The 22,612-nt window shown below is 42.8% G+C and overlaps 2 protein-coding genes across 7 annotated transcripts in view; both read right to left on the bottom strand.

Moving 5' to 3' along the window:
- The window catches only part of LOC136852573 (lon protease homolog 2, peroxisomal-like), a 186,521-nt gene that overhangs the window by 149,701 nt on the left and 14,208 nt on the right, over window positions 1–22,612 (bottom strand). The window lies entirely within an intron of this gene.
- Window positions 3,912–22,612, bottom strand: part of LOC136852576 (uncharacterized protein DDB_G0283697-like) — a 45,554-nt gene continuing 26,853 nt past the window's right edge. Inside the window, exon 2 of the mRNA XM_067127386.1 lies at window positions 3,912–6,766. Coding sequence (XP_066983487.1) covers window positions 5,154–6,644 — 1,491 coding nt within the window. The 5' untranslated portion in view covers window positions 6,645–6,766 and the 3' untranslated portion in view covers window positions 3,912–5,153. The remainder of the gene's footprint in view (window positions 6,767–22,612) is intronic.

The following is a 22,612-nucleotide window of genomic DNA, read 5'->3' as shown; positions in this document are numbered from 1 at the left end:
ACTTTCGCTCACCTCCAACCGTTCACTAACCCCTACATGTTCAGTCAACTCAGTTATATCAAACCCCGCATATGCTAGACGTTCTATCCATACCATCCCATTCATCCGTATTACACGCTTTATCACTCATTTCCACTTTGGCACTCACACCCCTATCACACAACTTACGACCATTCAGTTTACTTACGTTCTTCCCTTTCTTACGTTTTTTACCATACTCTATCAAAACAAATTGCTGATCCTCCATACACAAGCTCTCATGCATACTTGGTTCACCCACATTCGATTTCAACCATTTATACACCCCATTCTCTCTCACATATTCCGGTACATCCTTCCATCTACGCAATTGGTTGTGATGCGCTCGCATTTCTCTCACACTACCATCTACACATACTTCCCCTACAACATAACTAAGCCCACTGGGACCAACTTCCAACACCTCATACGGACCCTCAAAATTTTTCACGCACTTTATTTACATTCAACCGCCCTTTCTCGATTACTTCTTTCAACACTTTCTCGCCCACCTTGTAACTTTCAAACCTTTCATGCGCCTTCTTCCATACCTCCCTATCATTCTCAGATAGACCCAATCTCGGTCTCACTATCTTTTCAAAATTTAACACATATTTACACGGAGACATACCAATACCCTTATGCACGGTGGCGTTGTATACCCACAACGCCGCCCAACGTTTACATCCCAATCATTATCATATTCACTCATCATACGTAATATCTCTGTCAACGTTCTCACCGTTCGTTCCGCCAATCCATTCGCACTGGGCATATACGCGTAGAGTACACATGTTCTATGCCCCAATCACGCAACATTTGCTCAAACTCCCATCCAACAAATTCAGGCCCATTGTCACTCAACATTCGCGTCGGCTTGCACACACACATTGGCAACATCACTTGACCCACCATTCTCGCTACAGTCTCACTCTTTTTGTTCGAATCGCTACCCGCATATGCAAACTTACTCAAATGATCTACCATTACAACCATTCCCACATGTCCTCTAGCAGTCACAGGCAACGACACACAATCAATCACAACCATCTCAAATAACTCTTTCATCTGCAATCGCAACACAGGTGGATTCGCATGCACACTTTGATACTTACCCTTCTGACAGTCCGCACACGTAATCGCTACATCCGCACAAATTTTACTCAATCCAGGCACATACAATCTCTCTCTCATACATTCCCATAATTTATTTTTCCCCAGATGCCCAAACCTATTATGCACCAATAAACACATACCCACAGCTGCGATTTCCGAAAATACTGGCACATACACTTCCCCATCCCATATTCCTTCCTGATGCAAAAAATAAACTATACCTTTACATACAACAAATCTCTTAGCACTTCGCTTATACACTTCTAACTCAGATGGCCAACTTCCTACTCTTACACCCCCTAACACACACTCTCTTAACATATTTATTTTCATGCACTGATTTTGCATCTGCTTAATTTCCTCTTCACTCAACAAATCATTTTCACTCCTTGCAATATCTACCATACCTACAAAACTAGTTTTAGACACATCCCCTCCTTTAACCTTCGTTATTTCCCTGCCGCCCTTTCCTAAAATTCCCCTTCCGACATCCACACTTATATCCTGCATTCTCATAAAATCAATTCCTAATAAAAAACATGTTGGCATATCATTCTCATCCATGACTACAAAATTATGTATTATTTCAAATCCCCCTAACTGAATTTTTAATTGTACCTCCTCCCATACTAACACACTCCCTTGTCCCAAACCATGTATCCTTACACTCGTTTATTTTCTTTTTATATCCCAATCGCACCTTTCCAATTCACTAACTACTGTACTACTCACTAACGACACTTGTGCTCCCGTGTCTACCAAACTACAATATTTATTCTGATCCACCACTACATTCGTTACTAACTTACCTTTCGCTTCATGCATACACGCTCTCACGGCTACATTCACCGGCTTAGCTTCCTCACAACCATCCTCATCGCATTCATCTTCAAAGATATTCTCAACCCTACCCCTTATTCCCTCATTTTCCCCACAATCACCTTTCTTAACCAGCCAGCTACAAGTATCCTTTCCACAGTGAACATTTAAAATCACATTCGTACCATTTTCATTCACCCTTCCTTTATACTCCACCGGCCTATTCCATCCAAAGAACAATCGTACTGTAATTTTAAACATTTCAGCCACTACCATCAACACTTTCACTAACTTTTCCTCCTCATCTAATTCCCTTCCTTCGTCGCGCACTCCTCCTTCCGACATCTCATTCATCACCTTTTCACGTAACTCGTTCATGCTTGCAGGTACTCAAATCAATCAACCCATTTGTTTCCAAATTACTCAACCCCCAAACAGACATTCCACACTCGATTCTCCCCTACATACTGTTGCTTTACCACAAATCCTACATTACTTGGTCCGGGTCCCAGTCGCTCCTAACCCTATCATCTCGTTCAGTCCACATACGCGACATAGCATCTGCAACAATATTCTGTCTACCTTGTACATACTCTACCTTAAAACTAAACTCATTCAAATCCTCTATCGTTCTCGCAATTCTAGCATTCACACTCTCCTTTTTAACCATATATACTAGCGGTCGATGATCTGTCCGTATCACAAAATCTACCCCATACAAAAATACTTTCAACGCTTTCACACAAAACCTTACTGCAGCCAATTCCTTTTCAATCACCGAATATTTCAACTCTGCCTTTCCAAACGCCTTGCTCACATACGCAATTACTCTCAATTGTTCTCCCCATTCGCCTTCTGCATTTGTACCAAGCATCCTCCCATACTATATTTACTTGCATCCGTATACAGTTCTAGTTTATTCGCATTCTCACTATAGTCCGGGAAAGCCAACGTCACGTCTCTTGCAGCCTCCTCTTTCAATCTCTCGAACGCTTCGATCATTCGCTCATCCCATTTCAATCTTACACAATTTCTCTTCCCGTCCATTCAGTAAGTGGTTTCCCGATCCCTGAACAATCTTTTATAAACTTCCTTCCAAACTCAATTAAACCCAAAAATCCTTTCAACTCATGCACGGTCCGGGGACGTGGAAATTCCCTTACCTTATTCACGAACTTATCAGTCTTCCTTACACCTCTTCCACTCACCATATGCCCTAGGAATTCCACCTCCCCAGCCTACCAAGCACACTTTTCAAGTTTTACTTTTATTCCTACTTCTTCCAACCTTTCTAACACTCGTTCAAGCAGTTCCATATTCTCTTCTACAGTCTCACTGCAATCAAAATGTCATCTATAAAAACAGTTACCTTCTTGCGATCAAACCCAGCCAGAACCACATTCATTGCCCTTTGAAGGCAGCAGGCGCATTAGCCAGTCCGAAACTCAATCTTCGGAACTGGTAGTGGCAGAAACCACTAGAAAAGGCCGTAATATGCCTGCTCCCCTCCTTCAGAGGCATCTGGTAATAGCCCCTTACCAGATCTAATTTTGTAAACACTTTCATTCTATTCATCTTGTACACACAATCAGACACCACATTCATCGGGAATCGCTCTTTCACAGTTACTTCATTCACCTTCCGATAATCCACACACATTCGCAAACTTCCATCTGGCTTACAGCGGTACAATGGGGCTATTCCATTTTCGTACTCCTTTCAATCACTCCCACCCTCTCAAGCTCCTCACACTGCTCCTCTATCTCACGATTGATAGACGGAGAAAAATGGGAGGGACGCTGATATATGGGGTGTCGTCTTCCAGGACTTTTAAATTGGAAGCTTGATCCCCAAAATCCTTGTCTCCACGACTCAATGCCCCCGCCTATCCCACAACATTCTCCTCAATCGTTCTCTTACGTTATCACTTACATTTTCATCTACCTTTACTCTTTCCTTCAACTCCTCATACGTCCAATCATTAACTCCTTTCAAATCACCTGTCATCACCTGCCGTACCTTCACGTTTACCTCTCATCATCCACATTCACCAACGTATGTAATATTCCCCATAATCTCCCTCACATATTCCTCGGACTCGCTTCTTCCTGACACTCGCCAATGACGTTATATATACCCTCGGATCTCCCATGTTCAAAACCCCATCATAAACACACATTTGCCCTGACTAATTTATTTATGTCTATTCCCTCAACCACATACTCACACCTATCATTGTTGGCTATCCCGAGGCTATCCGGCCATGCCACTTTCACACTCACAACTTCTCCAATCTCATGTGGCACTTTTACCCTCTCTGTCGCAATTACAGGCACTCTCTTCCACAATTTTTGCTCAACCCTACCATCCTTCCCCAAATACAAATCCCCAAGCACATCCCCTTTCATACGTAATTCAATTACATTCATACTAGGACGGACCACCATCCCGCATTTTTTCAAAAACTCACATCCCAATAAAATATCATATTTATCATTCGTACTCTCAATCACACAAAAATCACTTTCATCCATCACTACACCCCAATTTCTAACCGTTCACACACTCTTCCAACCACTGCTACCCCTAAATTTCCAATCCCTCTTACTTCCCCTGACAGCTCCTAATCTCACACGTATTCCTCAATTTCTCACATCCATTCTTAAATATGACATTCATACTACACCCGGTATCTACTAAGGCAATCAATCTTACTCCCTTACAACACACTTGCACACTCATGCACTCGTCAGTCTTTCCAGCAAAACCTCCTCGTGCAACAACCCCTCACGTACATGCATCACACGCACCGCTTGCATCCTGGAGGATCCACCCATTTGAACCCCCTTCACACTCAGTTTCCCGAATTCGCTGTCACAGTCACCCTCTTTCGTCTACATACACTTGATACATGCCCTTCCATTCCACATTCGACACACTTCGCTCTCGGTTCTGAACACATTCTCGCATAATGCCCATTCTTACCACAGTTGCCACATATTACATTCACTAAAAACCCCTACAACCATTAGCAATATGACCCACCTGTCCGCACCTGTAGCATTTAACCCCTATCTTTCGTACACTCCCTTACCAAATGTCCCGATTGCCCACACCGAAACACGCTCCTAAAGCCCACCTACACTCATTCTTTGTATGACCTTCCTTTCCACATCTAAAACACTTCGCTCGACTTCCACTCATCGACCTTCCCTTTGTACACTACTATCCCTAACCCGTCCAACCCGTTGTTCCCTTACAAACCCACCATTCATCCTCCCTGGCACCTCCACATTACTTGCTCTTACACTCCTATCTATTACACTATCGGCCATTCTCATTGGGCCCCTCAACACTGCATCCCTAAAGCTTCCAAACTCTGGTACTCTCTCATCTACCCCAGCCCTTACACTTACACTTCTGCTCTCTTTTATAACCCTGTCAAGCTCATAATCTTCTACAGTTTCCAAAATTTCTCCCCAAGTCAACCTTTCATTCGTCCATCTTTTCTTCTCCTTCCGCTTCAAGTTCACAAATTCTCTAACTCCATCTGGCACTGTCCCTAACAACTTCCGTACTAACTCCTTACATTCATCTATCCCATCATCCCCAAACTTCTTCCTTGCCAACGTCTCCAGCCTACAAGCATACAGTGACAAGGTTTCCCCAGCTTTCATTCTTACCTCATCAAATTCATTCTTCCTCTTATACTTAACACTCGCTTTCAAGATGCGCCTCGCTTGCTCAACTAGTCTAGCTTTCACCTTGTCATACTCAACATCTCCCACACTCATAATAACCCTATACATATCAAGCAAAAACCCAGTCAAATATTCTCCTAATTCTCGTGCCCACACTCTCTTACTCTCCCCGTACTTATCCTGACAAAACCTCTCATACTCCCTAAAGAAATCATGCACATCCCTGCTTCCATACTCATTATACCTTTCACACCGGGGTACCTCCCTCACATACATAGCCTTTCTCACTTCTTTCTCACTTTCACTCTCACTTTCGCTACTTTCACTCTGTCCTTTCATACCCTCTTCCGAATACAAAGAGTCCACTTCTGCACTTACATTCATCTTACTCATTACACTCTTCTTCCCCCTCTTTTTATCCACTTTTATCCACTCACCTCCATCCACCTCACTATCACTACTGCCTTCACCCTCTCCCTTCTTTCCTGCCTTTCCCACTTCCTTACCCTTCTTACCAATTTCCTTTCCCTTTCCCTTCTTCCCTTTTTCCTCCCCTGACTTATCCTTACTTTCCCTCCGTTCCTTCCCTTGCTTTTCATTCCCCTTTTCCTTACCCTGCCTTTCATTCTCTCGTTTCTTACTTCCTATTTCCACATCACTTTCATCACTCACGCTTCCATTCACTTCTTCCTCCTTTTCTTTCTCTCTTGCCCCTTCACACGTTCCAGAGGACCTGCCTCCAACAGCCCCTTCTCCAAAACCACCCCTGAACCTACCTTTCATCATTTCTTCCACACTTTTCATCATTCCCTCCAACTTTTTATCAATCCTCTCTTCCATTCTCTCTTCTGACTCTTTCATCTCCCCTTTCATTTCTTCTTTTGCACTTCTTAGCATTCCCTCCACCTCCTCCAACTGACTCCTCAATCTCTCATTCTCACCCCTCAACCACGTATTCTCCTCTCTCAACCTTACTAGTTCCTCTTCCATCCTTCTCTTCAGTCACACTACCAGCCACCAATCTCACTTGCAGCTGCAATACCAGCTGCCCCACGTTGGGCGCCAAATATTATGTGGCGGAATTCTAACCCACAAACAAAACAACACTCATCCTGATCTTCGGTTGCTGGAGATGGGTAAATGTCCACGGTCGCCAATCACAGCACACAGAAACCACAAAAACAAAATTTCAAACAAACCCTCCACCAACAACGAATGAAAAAAAAAAAGACACATGCACCATCAATATCGGTACCGGTATCCAAAACAAAAGCCAGACAAACTCCCCGTTCACTTTCAAGGTTGGACCTCAACTGCCCAAGACTTCCCCAAAACCGAAAAACTCCCGACAGACAGACAGACAGCGCCGTAAAACGAACTCCAACAACCGAACCACTCACAACGACAATTACACTCGCTCTCTCTCTCTCTCTCTCTCTCACAAAACGTTGGGAAATGCTAAATAAAAACAAATTTCTTCATCCCTCTATAACCCAACAACCATAAAAACACCATAACCAAAAAAAATAAAAACACACCTAACCATTTACTACAGGATAGGATGAGAGTCGCTTTCTGCCCCCAAGATCGTATTTGCGGAAACGTAAGGCCCTAACGCACAGCAATTCTCGTAAGAAGTCTTCACTTCAGTAAGGTAGTGTGAAGCGAACACTGAATTGCTTCACCAAAAAGTGGCACCCAGAATGTCATTGAGAGACAAGTTTTTCTGGAAAGCCACTGAGGTAGCAATGGCTCTCACTTCATGAGCCTTGACTTTCAAAAGGCTCAAGTCCTTGTCTTGAACACTGGAATGTGCATCTATAATGGTGCTTCTTAAAAAGAATGCCAGTGCATTCTTAGAAAGAGGTAAATCCGGCCTCTTGACCGAGCACCACAGATTGTCCTCTGCAAGTAAAATTTCAGAGCCCTGACAGGGCACAGGGTTCTCTCTGGTTCTTGTCCAAGGATTTCCGTCAAACCCTTAATCTCGAAGGACCTGGGCCAAGGGGAAGACGGGTTCTCATTTTTTGCGAGAAACATAGGGCTTAGAGTACATACCGCATCATGGCCTCTAAAACCTATATGCTTGCTGATAGCCTGAAGTTCACTAACTCTCTTCGCCGTCGCCAGAGCAGTTAGAAAAATAGTCTTTCTGGATACGTCCTTGAAGGATGCAGAATGTAGAGGCTCGAATCGTCTGGACATAAGGAATTTCAGGACTACATCTAAATTCCATGAAGGCAGCTTTGGGTGAGCTACCTTAGAAGTTTCAAAAGACCTTAAAAGATCGTGAAGGTCTTTGTTGTCCGTTAGGTCGAGGCCTCTATGCCTAAAAACCGCTGACAGCATGCTTCTATAGCCTTTGATGGTAGGTACTGCCAGCTTTAGTTCCTTCCTTAAGTAAAAAAGGAAGTCGGCTATTTGGGACACAGAGGTCGTGGTAGAGGAAATCCCCTTAAGCTTACACCATCTCCTGAAGATGGCCCACTTCGACTGGTACACCGCATTGGAGGAGGCTCTCCTGGCGTTGGCGATAGCCTTAGCCACTGGTCTTGAAAAACCCCTCGCTCTGACCAACTTTTCGATAGTCTGAATGCAGTCAGACTCAGAGCGGGGAGGTTTTTGTGGTACCTCTCGAAGTGGGGCTGTCTGAGAAGATCTACTCTCATGGGAAGTGTCCTTGGGAAGTCCACTAGGAATGTCATGACCTCTGTGAACCACTCCGCTGAAGGCCAAAAAGGGGCGATTAATGTCATCCTCGACCCTTCCGAGGCCGCAAACTTCCTGATGACTTCCCCCAGGATCTTGAATGGGGGAAAGGCATAAAGGTCCAGACCCTTCCAGTCCCATAGGAGGGCATCTACTGCTACTGCCCCTGGGTCGAGCAAGGGAGAGCAGTACAGAGGCAGCCTTGTCGTCCTCGACGTTGCGAAAAGGTCTACCAGGGGACGCCCCCAAAGCTTCCAAAGCTCCTGACATACCTCTACGTGCAGGGTCCACTCTGTTGGAAGAAGTTGTCGCTGTCGACTGAGAAGGTCCGCGCGTACGTTCTCGACCCCTGCCACGAATCTCATGAGAAGCGCAACTTGTCGAGAATGGGCCCACAACAGGATCTCCTTTGCAAGCAAGAACAGGGACCGAGAGTGAGTACCTCCCTGTTTCTTGAGGTACGCCAGGGCTGTGGTGTTGTCCGAGTTGATCTGAACCACCCGGCCTGCAACCTGATCTTCAAAGAACTGGAGAGCTAAACGAATCGCTCCCAATTCTTTTAGATTGATGTGCCAGGACACCTGTTCCCCCTTCCAGGTGCCTGACACTTCCTTCCCCCTTGTGTTGCTCCCCATCCCCGACGTGGACGCGTGCCGGGAAAACAACACTAGGTCGGGGTTCTGAAAGAGAGTGAAACCCCTTCTGCCAATTTTTTGGGATCGAGCCACCACCTTAGATGGTCCTTGGCAGAGAGAGATCTTGAGAGTCTCCTCTAGATTCTCCTTGTTTGTCCAGTTCTCCAAGGAAAACTGGAGGGTCTGAGGTGCAGCCTCCCCAGGGAAACAAACTTCTCCAGCGATGAAATGGTTCCCAGCAGACTCATCCACTCCCTCACCGAGCATGTTTCTTTCCCCAGGAAGGCCGAAACTTTGTCGAAGCAGTGCTGCTGACGTTCCTGGGATGGAAAGGCTCGAAAAACCACTGAATCCATCTGAATCCCCAGATAAACAATGGACTGAGAAGGGATCAGATGTGACTTCTCGAAGTTCACTAGAAGTCCCAGGGACTTCGTCAGCTCCAACGTTGAGTGCAAGTCCTCCAGACACCTTTCCTTGACGGGCTCGAATGAGCCAGTCGTCCAAATAGAGCGAGATCCTTATGCCCGCTAGGTGAAGCCATCGGGCCACGTTCCTCATCAGAACCGTGAAGACCATAGGAGCCGTACTCAGTCCGAAACAAAGAGCCCTGAACTGGTACACTTGTCCCCCCAGGACAAACCTCAAGTACTTCCTTGACCAAGGATGAATGGGGACATGAAAATAGGCGTCCTGGAGGTCTAGAGAGACCATCCAATCGCCTGGTCTTAAAGCACTTAAAACAGACTGAGACGTCTCCATCTTGAACTTCTCCTTGACAACAAAATGGTTCAGTCTGCTGACGTCCAGGACTGGTCTCCACCCCCGACTGTTTTGGAACCAAGAAGAGACGATTGTAGAATCCTGGAGAATCCAAATCCAGGACTTGCTCTGTGGCTCTCTTCTCGAGCATCTGTTCGAGCAGATCGAAAAGAATCTGTTGCTTCTCTGGGTGGTAAGAGGGCGACAGATCCCTGGGTGTTGAGAACAGGGGGAAGTTCGAGGAACGGGATCCTGTAACCTTTTTCGATGACACTGAGGGACCAGGAGTCCGCCCCTCTTGCTTTCCAGGCTTTCGAAAACAAAAGAAGCCTGGCTCCTACTGGTGTCTGGAGGTCCGGTATATCATTTCTTGCCCCTTGGGTTAGAAGGGGCTCCGCCTCTGGAGAGGCCTTTTCCTCGAGGAAAGGATTTTGAGGAGGAAGCTCTACCGCGAAAGGGCTTCTGCCTCTTAGAGGTTAGTCCTTGAGAAGACGTGGACGGGACATTCGGACGCCTGGAAGACTGTGCGAGGAGGTCTTGTGTAGCCTTCTCCTTAAGGCTGGAGGAGAGATCCTTGACTAAAGGCTGGGGGAAGAGATGGCTAGAAAGAGGGGCGAAAAGCAATTCCACCCTCTGCACAGGAGAAACTGACTTCGCTGCGAAGTTGCAATATAAGGCCCTCTTCTTCAAGAGGGTCGTACCAAAGTGAGCAGCCAGTTCATCCGCGCCATCTCTGACGGCCTTGTCCATGCACGACAGCACACTGGACAGCTCCCCCAGAGTGATCGAGTCTGGACTTCGAGTCCTCAAGTCCAAGGCACCCAAGCACCAATCCAAAAAGTTGAAGACCTCCATAGTCCTGAAAAGCCCCTTAAGGTGATGGTCCGTTTCCGAAAGCGTCCAGGTCACCTTCGCTGAAGAAAGGAGGGGCCCTCCTTGGAGCGTCGACCAGACTCGCGAAGTCTCCTTGGGAAGAAGAAGGAACTCTGGAACTAATTTCTTCTCCAGTTTCGTACCACATTCCCGCCTTCCCGCACAATTTAGACGGAGGTAGGGCAAAGGAAGACTTGCCTTGTGTCTTCCGATCCTCCATCCAAGAGTTAACTTTCTTAAAAGCTCTCTTGGTGGCAAGCGATGTCTTCATCTGAAGGAAACCGGGCGATTTCCTCACCTTCGACGAAGCTAACTGCGAAGGGGGTGAGAGAGGAGCAGAAGGCTGAAATTTATCTGGAAATAAGTCTCTCAGCATGCTGGCCAAAACCTGGTAGTCCGATGAAGACGACAACGGGGGCTGTTCCTGCTCTGCAGACTCCGACTCAACAGACAACTCTCCCTCTTGGACGGGAGCGACAGGAGAGTCTTCCGGAATTTGTGGAAGACTAAGGCCTTTTGGCCCGATCCGTAAAAGAGACCTCTTCTTGCGAGAGAGTGTAGAAGAAAGCTCTGGAGCGTCCCGCAAAGAAGCGTCCTGACGAGCGTCCTGCCTAGAATGCTGCGGAGAGTCTTGACGAGCGTCCTGACGAGAGTGCTGAAGCGTCTTGCCGAGCGCCCTGAAGAGCGCCCTGACGAGCGTGATGAGAGGCCAGACGAAGGCGTCATGCGAAGCGCCCTGTCGTGTTTCCAGCCGGCGTCTTGTCGAACGGCAAGAGGGGCGCCCTGACAAGCATATGAAACGTTAGGACCAGCAGCCTGAGGAGCGTTAAGACGAGGCAAAGAATCCCGACGATCCAACGAACGATGAGGGCGACCAGGAGAACTCGCCGGAGAGAGAGACGAACGAAGAGTAGGAGAGGGAGACCTCTTAGACCTCTTAACAGGCAGCTTCAAATCCTTACGGCGCCTACGAGGTTCAGACTCCTTTGCAGCAAGGAGGGACGCCAACTGCCGCTGCATGTCCAGGAGAAGACGCTTAGAAGGAGAAGACTCCTTCTCAGGAGAAGGGCTGCTCTTGTGAGAAGAAGAGGGGGGAGTGGACGCCCTCTTCCTTCTACCAGGGGCGACAACAGCTCTGTTCTTGGGGCGACTGGGACGCTCAAAAGCGTCCTCCTCGGAAGAAGTTCTGGTCCTCTTTTGCGGCGGCAACTCGTGGAACCAATCGGGAGAAGAAACAAGTGCTCAAGAAAGAGGAGGTGAAGCGTCCTCCTCTGCGAAGCTTCTCTTCCAAACGCGAGAGTCCATCCGAGAGCACGACCCCTTGCGTGGAGAGGGCGCCTCAGAGGACGAGAAGCAATCCTTAAGGATGCGTGCGCGAGCACGATCCTTGGCAGCCTGGGAATCGACAACAGGGCCTGCCGAAGGGACGCCAGATCGGTGGGGAGTCCCCGTAACCCTCTTGCGGCTTTCGACTTGCCCACTCCCTGAGTCCTGGGAGTCCGGCAGAGGTCCAGGCCTAGAGGCATTATAGGGCCGATCTGACGCCCCCTCCACAACACTAGGGGGATCACTGCACTTCACAACATTTTCAATCGCAAGCACCTTAGACTCCAAAGCACGAATGGAGTTCAAAATCTCCGCAAGGGCATTACCTTCCGCAGATGCAACCACAGGGCCCGAAGGCAACACTACAGGGATAGGTGAAGCAAAGTCTACAGACGGGTTAACAGGAGACAAATTATTACCCTGACTCCCACCAGCAGACACACTCCTGGAGGAAGACCTCCTGATACGGTCACGCTCTAACTTGCGCACATAAGAGTCATAAACCTTCCAATCTGCATCAGGCAAAGACTCACACTCCTTGCAGCGATCATCAAACAAACAGACATGCCCTCTACATCTCATGCATACTGTGTGAGGGTCTACCGAAGCTCTCGGTAACCTCACCTTACACTCCTTCACACCACACACCCTGAAACTAGCAGAACTAGATCCAGACATTGTAGTCAAAGAAAAAGTCAGAGCCAAAATCAAAACAGTCCACAAAAGCGTATGCCTATCCACAAAGCCAAAGTCAAAAACCAAAAGACAATCAGAATACTCAAGTGGAAAAGTTTTCGAAATCCAACGACGGAGGTATTGACAACGGGTGTTGACAATACCGGCGACAGAGAAAATCTGAAAAGAAAATGGGAATGGTTCCTGATACCCGCCTCCCAGCGGCGGGAATGGGTACTAACCACCTGGCCCCACTGCGTGTGCTGTAAGTTTTTGAATTTCTGTCGGTCCTTCGGAGAATACAGCTATATATATATCTGTCAGGTAAGTTTCATGAACAAAACAATTTTTGGGGGGTAATTTGTATTTTTCTTAAGAGTACAAACCAGTCTTTTATATAGGAGTAAGCTACTCTTCAGCATGACTCGAGTGGCTGTTGAACTTGGTAATAAGTTTGGTAATTGGGACTTCTGGGGGTTGAGCAAGGGGAATATTCTTCACTCACCCTACTTCATTACCAGTCTCCTCCATTAAGAAAATCAAACTGTAGGAACCCAAGGACTGGCACTCTACAACTTCTATGGTGCTCTTCTCCAACATCACTCCCACCTATGCTGACAGGGCCAGAAACTTCAGCAAACTTGAAAGACAGAAATGGAACTTGTTCCATGTATCCAAGAGGGGAGGACAAACAATCTTGAACAGATGCCTGTACCTTTCCTAAACAACTATGACCCACAGCTCCACTCCCTGCTCCTGCCACACAGCCAAATAGCAAGACAGTCCTTACTCATGGTACTGGAGGAGGGTATCGCCAACTTTTAGCAGCCCCCACCCTTCTTCCCCTTCCCTACCTTCTTTGCACTGCCACAGGGAGGTCTACTCGTGGTACCAGAGGAGGGGGATTGCCACCCTTTAGAAACCCCCTCCCTCCTTCCCCCTTTCCTCTCTTCTTGGCACTGCCGGAGGGAGGTACACAAAAAGGCTGAGACGACTTTCCTTCCTTTGTAGAGGAAGATGTCTGAGCTACATGTCATGGTGTCAGAAGTGCAAGCTTCTTCATGATCCCAGACGGTTTAGCCAAAAGGGCCTTCAAACATAAGACTTAAAAGCAGCGTGGAAGATGAGTCTAAGAATTCCACTACCCTGTAATCCACTGCTGCCAATGACAAGGAAGAAGAGCATAATGGCGTTTCCTCCCTTTCTTCTCACTGGTCTTACCTTACACACCAAAGATGGTCAAGGCAGGAACTGAAGACAAAATCTCACACACTAGATGATCTACTCCAGGGAGGACTACTGCAATAAAAAGATGCCCTTCCTTTGAACCAGTCGACAAAGCCAAAACAGACATAGGCCCATGTGGAACTCCTTCCTCTTTCCTCCCTTTTTGGCACTGCCCGAGGGAGGTACACAAAAAGGCTGAGATGACTCTCCTTCCTTTGTAGAGGAAGATGTCTGAGCTACATGTCATGGTGTCAGAAGCGCAGGTCTCTTCATGATCCCAGACAGTTTAGCCAAAAGTGCCTTCAAACTTAAGGCTTAAAAGCAATGTGGATGATGAGTCTCACAACTCCACTACCCTATAAGCAGTCCACAAAGCCAAAACAGATATAGGCCCATGTGGAACTACCTCAGGATGAGGCTCAGGTAACAAGCCCATCTTGTATCCAACAAGGTTGTCCACTAAGGCCACAAAAGAGGGAACACCCAGAATATTCAGGGTGGGCCAGATCTTCCACAGGTACTCCAACAATAATGAGCCTTATGGGTACCTGGAATGTCATTATCTTGATCAGATGAGCAGCGCAGCTGCTGGTGGTGCACCTCCCTCAAAAGCTGCCTCATCCTCTTGCAAAACATCATGATCAGGTTTACTAAGCCTAAGGCTAACCTTTCTAGATGAGGTAGCACTTACAAGAGGAAGAGAAATGGAAGATGGAGGAAGGATGAAACCTGAAATGCTTTACAAGAAGCAGCTCTAGAACAGGATTTCTCTCTACATGTAGCACATACTGTAATGGGGTAAGGATTGGTTGTTACAGGTAACAAATTGCCCACAAGGGTGGCCACATCCCTCACAATGATGCTGTACATGATTTTTCCAATCTACATAAATGACATTTTTATAATAAAATAAAGTTTTATATATAAAGTAGAACCCCAGTCCTCGACCGTACCAGAACTTGACATAATCGGATTTCGACGCGAAATGTCGAGTAAATTTTGCGTCAGAGCTTGAACAACAAAATAGAATCCGACCTGATGAATCATATGATGTTTGTAAACAAAAGTGTTTCACTCAGCCGCCACTACTTGGCGTTGTCAGTGGCATCCTTCCCACGCGTATTCAAAAGCGTTTAAAGCCCACACACGCTGCTACTGCTGTTTAGAGTACACGCTTGTACAATATATAATCTTTTTTGGCTTTCTGCACATTTTCATCTAATCATGGGTCCCAAGACAGCCATTGCCGACAAACAGAAGAGAAAGACAGTAAGAACTATAACAGACTCTGTATGAAATTTACCATAAGTTAATATTGAATGTAAACAATGTTTATGTAATTAGTAACACGATATGCCGCCAGGATGGCGCTTTGGTTTGTTTACATCTGCTCATGCCACAAGCTGCTGAGTGCTGATGTAACTTACGAAATTTTTCTTAATTTTATAACAACAGATATACAATAATTTGGCTTATTTTTAATATTGTATTATTAATTTACTGTAATAAGCAGGCTTGTTTTTCAATATTATTATTAACAAGAGTTTTTGTGTGTACCCGTTACAGTACATTCTGGTAGTGCCTATAGGCTACCTAGCCTAGCCTATGGCGCTCGGTCTACCATCAGTAATACGGTCGCATTGGTCTTAGGCCAATTTTTTGATACAGTATGCATTTAAAAATATAAAAAGTGCTTCTAATACGGTGTTATTCAACTCTGAACTTATTTAATTGTAATCTGCGTAATGTTTTGTATAAAAAGGCATGGTTGGGGTAATGACTGGTGGTCAGGAATGGATTAATCCATTTTCAGTTATTTCATATGGGAAAAATTGATTCGGAATTCGACTAAATAGAATCTCGACGCTTCTTCTGGAACGGATTAGCATCGAGGACCGGGGTTCTTACCAAGTAATTACATAGCTATTGGTTCCCTAACCTACAGCAGCTTAAAAATTCAAAATTCGCGCAGCAGCGCTACTATTGTTAGTGTGTAGGTGACAAGGTCCCGCCCACTATCCGGGACTCAAGGAAACAACTTAGCAGAGAGCTCAATTCATTTCATGCTCTATTGTCCATGAAAGGGGAGGAGGGCAGGTTCTGATCATGTAATTACTTGGTAAGTATATATAAAACTTTATTCTATCATAAAAATGTCATTTTTATATAAGTAACTTACCAAGTAAATACATAGCTGATTCCACATTGTTAGGATATGGGAAAGAGCATGGACATATTTCATTCCAAAGCATTAAGTAATGAATTTGAAATAGAAAAGTTGCTAACATTGAATGTTTGTTGTTTCCTTACCTGTTGAGAGAGCTGCTGCAGGTAGGTATTGCCTCTGGTCGGCGCTTCTCTCAACTTGTAGTGGACGTGGCAGTGTAGCCAAGGGTCGCCCCTACATTAGTGGGAACTTTGCAGCGGAAGAAGTACACCATATGTTGACAAAGTTTTAAAAGATGCCTTTGCCCTCGGCAAAGACCAGAATGCAAAATAACAACACTATCATCTACACCACAGAATTAAAACCGTAACCCAACCATTACAAATAAAAAACAAAACTGGTGGGTACTCCAGGTACAATGTACCCCCAGGCTTCCCATCGACTCAAAACCTTAAGTCAAGGTGAGTGAATAGTAGAGGAACATAGAGTTTCCCTGTGCTTCCTCTCCCAGCACCATGCCACCCACGGATAAAGGTCCTATTATTATTAAAAAAGTTTAACCAGACCACTGAGCTGACTATCAAGCTCTCACAGGGCTGGCCCGAAGGATTTGGATGAAATTACATGTCTAGGCTAGAAGCCTACCACTGGGACCAAATAGGTCACTCGTAGTGATGAATGGATGAAAATGAAATTAAAAGCTGTACAAAGGCATATGCTCTCATACTGGAACACACTCACACAATAAATACATTTATACTCGCGCTTCCATATACAGGCTACTCACTAAAAAGGTATAGAGTATTAAAATTCAAAATAAACTAAGTAAAATTTTAAAATTTAGTTGTTTTAAAATTCATTAGACACCTAAGGTATTCGTATTTCTATTATTTGCTTTTTATATTTTATCAATTAAATCACAGCTCCTCATGGATATTAAAATGGGTATTACTGAAACTGTTGAAGATTCCGACAAAATTTCTTTTATTGCTCTATTTCCAAAATTTGATAATCGCTGCAGATTATATTTTGGAGATTCACACAGCACATGCGTAACTGTTATCAACACTTTGCAATCTGGGCATTTGGGAGGAGGGCCACATGGACTGCTCATTAAGTGTCCATGTGTCAAACGCATCGGAATTACTTGTGTGTGTCTCTCTCTCTGATATGGCAAACTCCATTTTCTAACACTGGATTTTATCTGTTTTAATTTATTTTCAGGTTCTTCAATCCATACATTTTGCCATTTACAGTAAACCCTTCATATTCGCGGTCTCACTGTTCACGGATTTCTCTGTGGAACGTATATACACATTATTCATGGGAAATTCACCCATTCACGGTATTTTTCACCTAGAAACATTTATTAATTACTGTATTTTCATAATTAAATGCACTTTTTGTCATAAAACTATGAAAATACTCAGGTATAAGCATTTTTCGAGTTTTTTTGTTTGTGTTTAAACTATCAAAATAGGCAGTTCTAAGTGTTCTTAGAGGGGTTTTAAGTATTCGCGGATTTTAGCTATTCGTGGGGGGGGGGGGTGCGGCACACATCCCCTGCGAATACAGGGGGTTTACTGTATTTACAATGATTGTTTTTATATATCTTATATAGTCACTAAAAGCTTGCTGCTTTATCAGCCTCTTCATTTCCTTTAATCTCAACATGGACAGGGATCCAACATATTTCAATGTTTTTCCATTATTATACAATTTATGGAGTGAAAACTTAATTTTTTGCACTATTTTTTTATTATAGCTTTGAATGGCTTCTAGAGTCGCTATAAATCACAAAATTATTATATGAGGCTTCTTTAATTATTTTTATGGCTGATGCTATTGCACATAATTCAGCTGTAAATACTGAGGCATTATCTGGTAGTAGAGAGAACCGATACGTTTTGTCTGTGGATACTGCAGCCCATCCCACTCCGAATTGTGACTTAGATCCGTCGATGTATACTGTATTGCGTAATGTGGACTTTTTCGGATTATATGTTCTACTGTATGCTGCCTATGGTGTTCTGGGGTATATGAATAACTTTTTGATAGATATTTTAAGTGTGTACAAACTCATTTTATTCACTGTCCAAGGAGGAGGTAATTTTAATATTAAAGGGAACTGTATATTTATATTTAGCGACTCAAACAATCTTCTAGCTCTATTTGGGAAAGGAGGTGGATGATTATTTATAAGCACATCTCTTAATCCAAATAATTTTTTGGTTGGATAATCATTTGTCTGAATTCCCAGAGCACTCTTCATTATTACTAGCTCTCTATGGAGAGAGAGAGGTAGTTCACCACATTCAACTTGTAAAGATGATGTAGGTGATGACTGAAAAGCTCCTGAGCATATTCTGAGGCCTTCATTATGAACTGGGTCTAACGCTTTCAGCGTTGTGTCGGATGCTGAGCCATATATTTCACTTCCATAATCAATGACAGACAGCAATGTTGCTTGATGCAGTACAGTAAGGGTATGTCTATCAGCTCCCCAAGTAGTGTTCGATGGTTTTTTAATTAGGTTTAATGATCTTTCATATTTTGAGTTCATGTATGTTTTGTGGGGCTTCCAGTTTAAGTGAGTATCAAATCAAATACTAATCCCAAAAATCTTGCTGTTTGGCCAATTGGTATGGAATGATTTCTGATTTTTAAATCTATTTCTTCACCTTTTTCCACTTTTTATTTTTATAAAACATTAATGCTTGAGTTTTTTGTGTAGAAAATTTAAAGCCTACAGATGAGGCCCATTCATCTATTTTTTCTGAGTCCAGTCCCGTGTTTCCTTTGTCAAAATCCCTTTATTATAGTTTTATTAATGATTCGCTCTGCATGTTTTATGCAAGACAATGAATAATATATGGCAAAACCATCCATATACAAGTTACTTTTAATTCTGATTGGTACAATATTACTGATATCATTTATTGCTAAAGTAAACAGTATGCCACTAAAGACGCTTCCTTGTGGAACACCATTTTCAAGTGGAAATGTACTTGACAATACATCATCAATTTTCACTTGAAAAGTGCGATTTGTCAGAAAGTTCTGGATAAACCTAGATAAATGTCCACGGATGCTGTTTTTATGTAATGTTTTTAATATTGCATACCACCACGTAGTATCATATGCCTTTTCAATGTCAAAAGCAGACAGCTATAGTAATTTGTTTTCATTCAAATCCTCTTCGTATGGGGTCTTCCAAGTTAGACAGAGAATCCAGTGTAGATCTGTTACACTGTGACCCAAATTGGGTGGGAGTCAAAAATTTATTTTCTCAAATGTGCCACGTTAATCCAGGATTTACCATTTTCTCTAGTAATTTGCATAAACAACTTGTTAAAGAAATTGATCTGTAATTGTTTACATTACTGGGATCTTTTCCAGGTTTGGGGATATGAATAATTATAGCTTTACGCCATTCATCAGGAAATAAATTTCGAAGCCATATGTGGTTATAAAACTCTAAAAGCATGACTTTGCCAAAGGTGCTAAATGGCAGATCATTTCAAAACAAATACTGTCACCTTCAGGGGCAGATTTATTGCTGTTCAACAGAGCAAATTCTAACTCTTCCATATTAAATTTTCTATTATAATATCTCTTCTATTGTTTCAAAATTTATTGTTATTAATTCTATATACTATTTTTCTTTGTGCGGAAATGCTCATCTAAATTTTTGTCACTACTTACTTTTGCTAAATTTTCTCCTATTACATTACTTACTTCTTTTGGATCAAGTATTCATTTCCCATCTTTTATTATGGCATGTCTAGGTGGTTTAACATGGGTGCCATTTATTTTCCTGAATTTTTCCCATATTTTTTGTATGGGAGCATTATTAGAGAGATCTGATGGGAGCATTATTAGAGAGATCTGATATATTCCTCCTCCATGAATTAATTCCTTGAATTATTTCTCTTTGAAATTTTGCAGATACAGTGAACATGATTCGGGATGCGTCCCCCCCACCCCCCCGCGAATAGGTCAAATCCGTGAATGCTTAAAACCCCTCTAAAAACACTTAGAACTGCCCATTTTGATAGCTTAAACCAAGAAAAACCCTGTAAAAATTCTTATATCTGAGTATTTTAATAGTTTTATCACAAAAAGTGCATTTATTCATGAAAATATGAAAATACAGCACAGTAATTAGTGAATATTTCTCAGTGAAAAATACCCCGAATGGGCAAATTTTCTGCGAATGATGGCTAGATATGTTCCACAGAGAAACCCGCGAATGCGTGAGTCCGCAAACCATGAGAACGCGAATACGGGGGGTTTACTATATTTTGTTGCAGATATTTTGTTATATAGAGGTTTTAATGTATCAATTTCTAATAATATACTGTAGTCAGCTTTTGTAAATTTTTTTCTAATATCAGTAATGTTTTATTTATTTTAATGAACTTTCTAATCAAATTATCTAATTGTCTTCCAATTCGGTGTTTTATTTTTATTAATTGTTAGTTTTTCAGACCATCATGGGACTTTGCATTTTGTTGGATGAGCTTTTGATTTTGGTATTGCTTTATCACCAGCATTTTTAATGAAATCAACAAGAAATTTATTAATTTCATGATGGTCTTTTAAATACTCAAATGGTGGGATAATTCTAGCGTGGAATTCATATTGCTCCCAATCTGCTTTATAAATGTTATACAGGCAGTCCCCGGTTTACGACGGTTCCGGCTTACGACGTTCCGAGGTTACGACGCTTTTCAAATATATTCATCAGAAATTATTTCTGGCTTACGACGCATGTTCGGGGATCACTACGCCGATCGAAGGAAGAAATTTGGCCCCAAAACGGCAGAATAATCATAATTTGAAGGTTTTTTTGATGTAAAACTCAATAATAATGCAGTTTACGTCGTTTTCAATGCACCCAGAGCATTAAAAGTAAGGTTTTCTTATGATTTTTGACGATTTTCGACGATTTTCCGGTTTTCGACGATTTTGAGTTCGACGCCAAGAAGAACGGAACCCCCGTCGTAAACCGGGGACCGCCTGTATTGAGAGACATGCTTGGCAAGATTATTTTGTAATAATGAAATTAATATTCGGAAATGACTACTTGTGTGCAAGTCGTCAACTGTATTCCAATCCAATTTGTCTACTATGTTTGTTGTACATAGTGTTAAGTCAACTGAGAAAATGTTCCACGTGTTTTAGAAAAATATGTGCTGATTTCGTTTATACAGCACGTCTCGTATGAATCTACGAATTCTTCCATTTTACTTCCTGCTCTATTTGAGTCAGTACAATTACAGTCCCACATTGAGTTGTGAGCAGTACAATTACAGTCCCACATTGAATTGTGAGCATCAAAATCACCTACTATTAATGTAGGTTCCTTGGCATTATTAAGTAATTCTTTAAGTTTGTCAATGTTGTAATTTTTATTACGTTGATTGCATACATTATAAATAACAATTATCATTTTTTATTCGAATTTCAATACTGTACCTGATAGTTGCAAGTCAGTAATGTTGACAGGTACTTTGTTGTAAAACACCTTATGTACATACATGGCTGTACCTAAATTTCCTTCTTCCTCTCATGATGTTGATGCTAAGGTATATTTACCTATTGCTGACACTGTTTTGTTGACATGTTTTAAACATATCATCATTGCTTCATATTCTTTTAATAACCGTTGTACTTCTCCCAGGTGTAATCTGGTCTGTAGACCATTTACATTCCATTGTAAAATATAGCTATTAAAAATATTTTATTACAGTGGTCAAGTTTTACCCTTTTTTTGTATTATCTATTTTGATTTTTTTCTAACAATTTACTCACGACATCTGTTTTTCTTTATAATATACTAAGTGCTCAATGCACATGCAACCTTTTTCATGGGTACTCAAATCCGTCATTTCTTTTTTCCTATATACTTCATAAAATTTCTTATAATGCTTGTTAAACCATCTTTTGTTATTGCATAATTCAATGAAACAATCATACATCCACATGTATTATAATGTATATTTCTTTTTTCATTTGCTCTTGTACCAATTACTGGAGAAGGAGTAATCACTGTTATCTATGGTATGGTTCTCTTTCACTTCTTCAGTGTTTTCGACATCTGCCTTCATAGGTTTTACTATTATTTTAGGAGATAGAGGTATATTCTTAGCTTGTTTTTCTTCCTTTTTCATCTCCTTTATCTTTGGTTTAACCGATGTTTCTCAAATAATAGTTAGTTTCTTCGTTTTGGGTGGTGTTCTCTCCAAAGGCCTTTTTTTATCTTTAATTTCCAGTCCATCACGACGACCCTCTGTTACTTCAGTAGTAGCATCCTCCTGTGTTTCTATTTGCATAAATATTTTAAATGAATTTGATAAAATATTTATTTCATTTGTACCTGTTTATTCTTTACCATTTTAGTTTTTATTTCTAGATTACTGATTTTTTCTTGAGATTTACTTTCCTGTGCTCTGTTACTTCTCTGTGTTTTTGTTTCATTATTTGCTCTAGTTATTGAAGAGTATGTATGCTTCTTAGATGGCTCTTAATTCCTATCACTTTCAATTCCAACTTAGCCTCTTTTATAGACATCCCCGTTC

This window comes from Macrobrachium rosenbergii, chromosome 25, assembly GCF_040412425.1.
Source record: "Macrobrachium rosenbergii isolate ZJJX-2024 chromosome 25, ASM4041242v1, whole genome shotgun sequence".
NCBI classification, from domain to species: domain Eukaryota; kingdom Metazoa; phylum Arthropoda; class Malacostraca; order Decapoda; family Palaemonidae; genus Macrobrachium; species Macrobrachium rosenbergii.
This window is presented reverse-complemented; position numbering and strand designations above follow the sequence as displayed.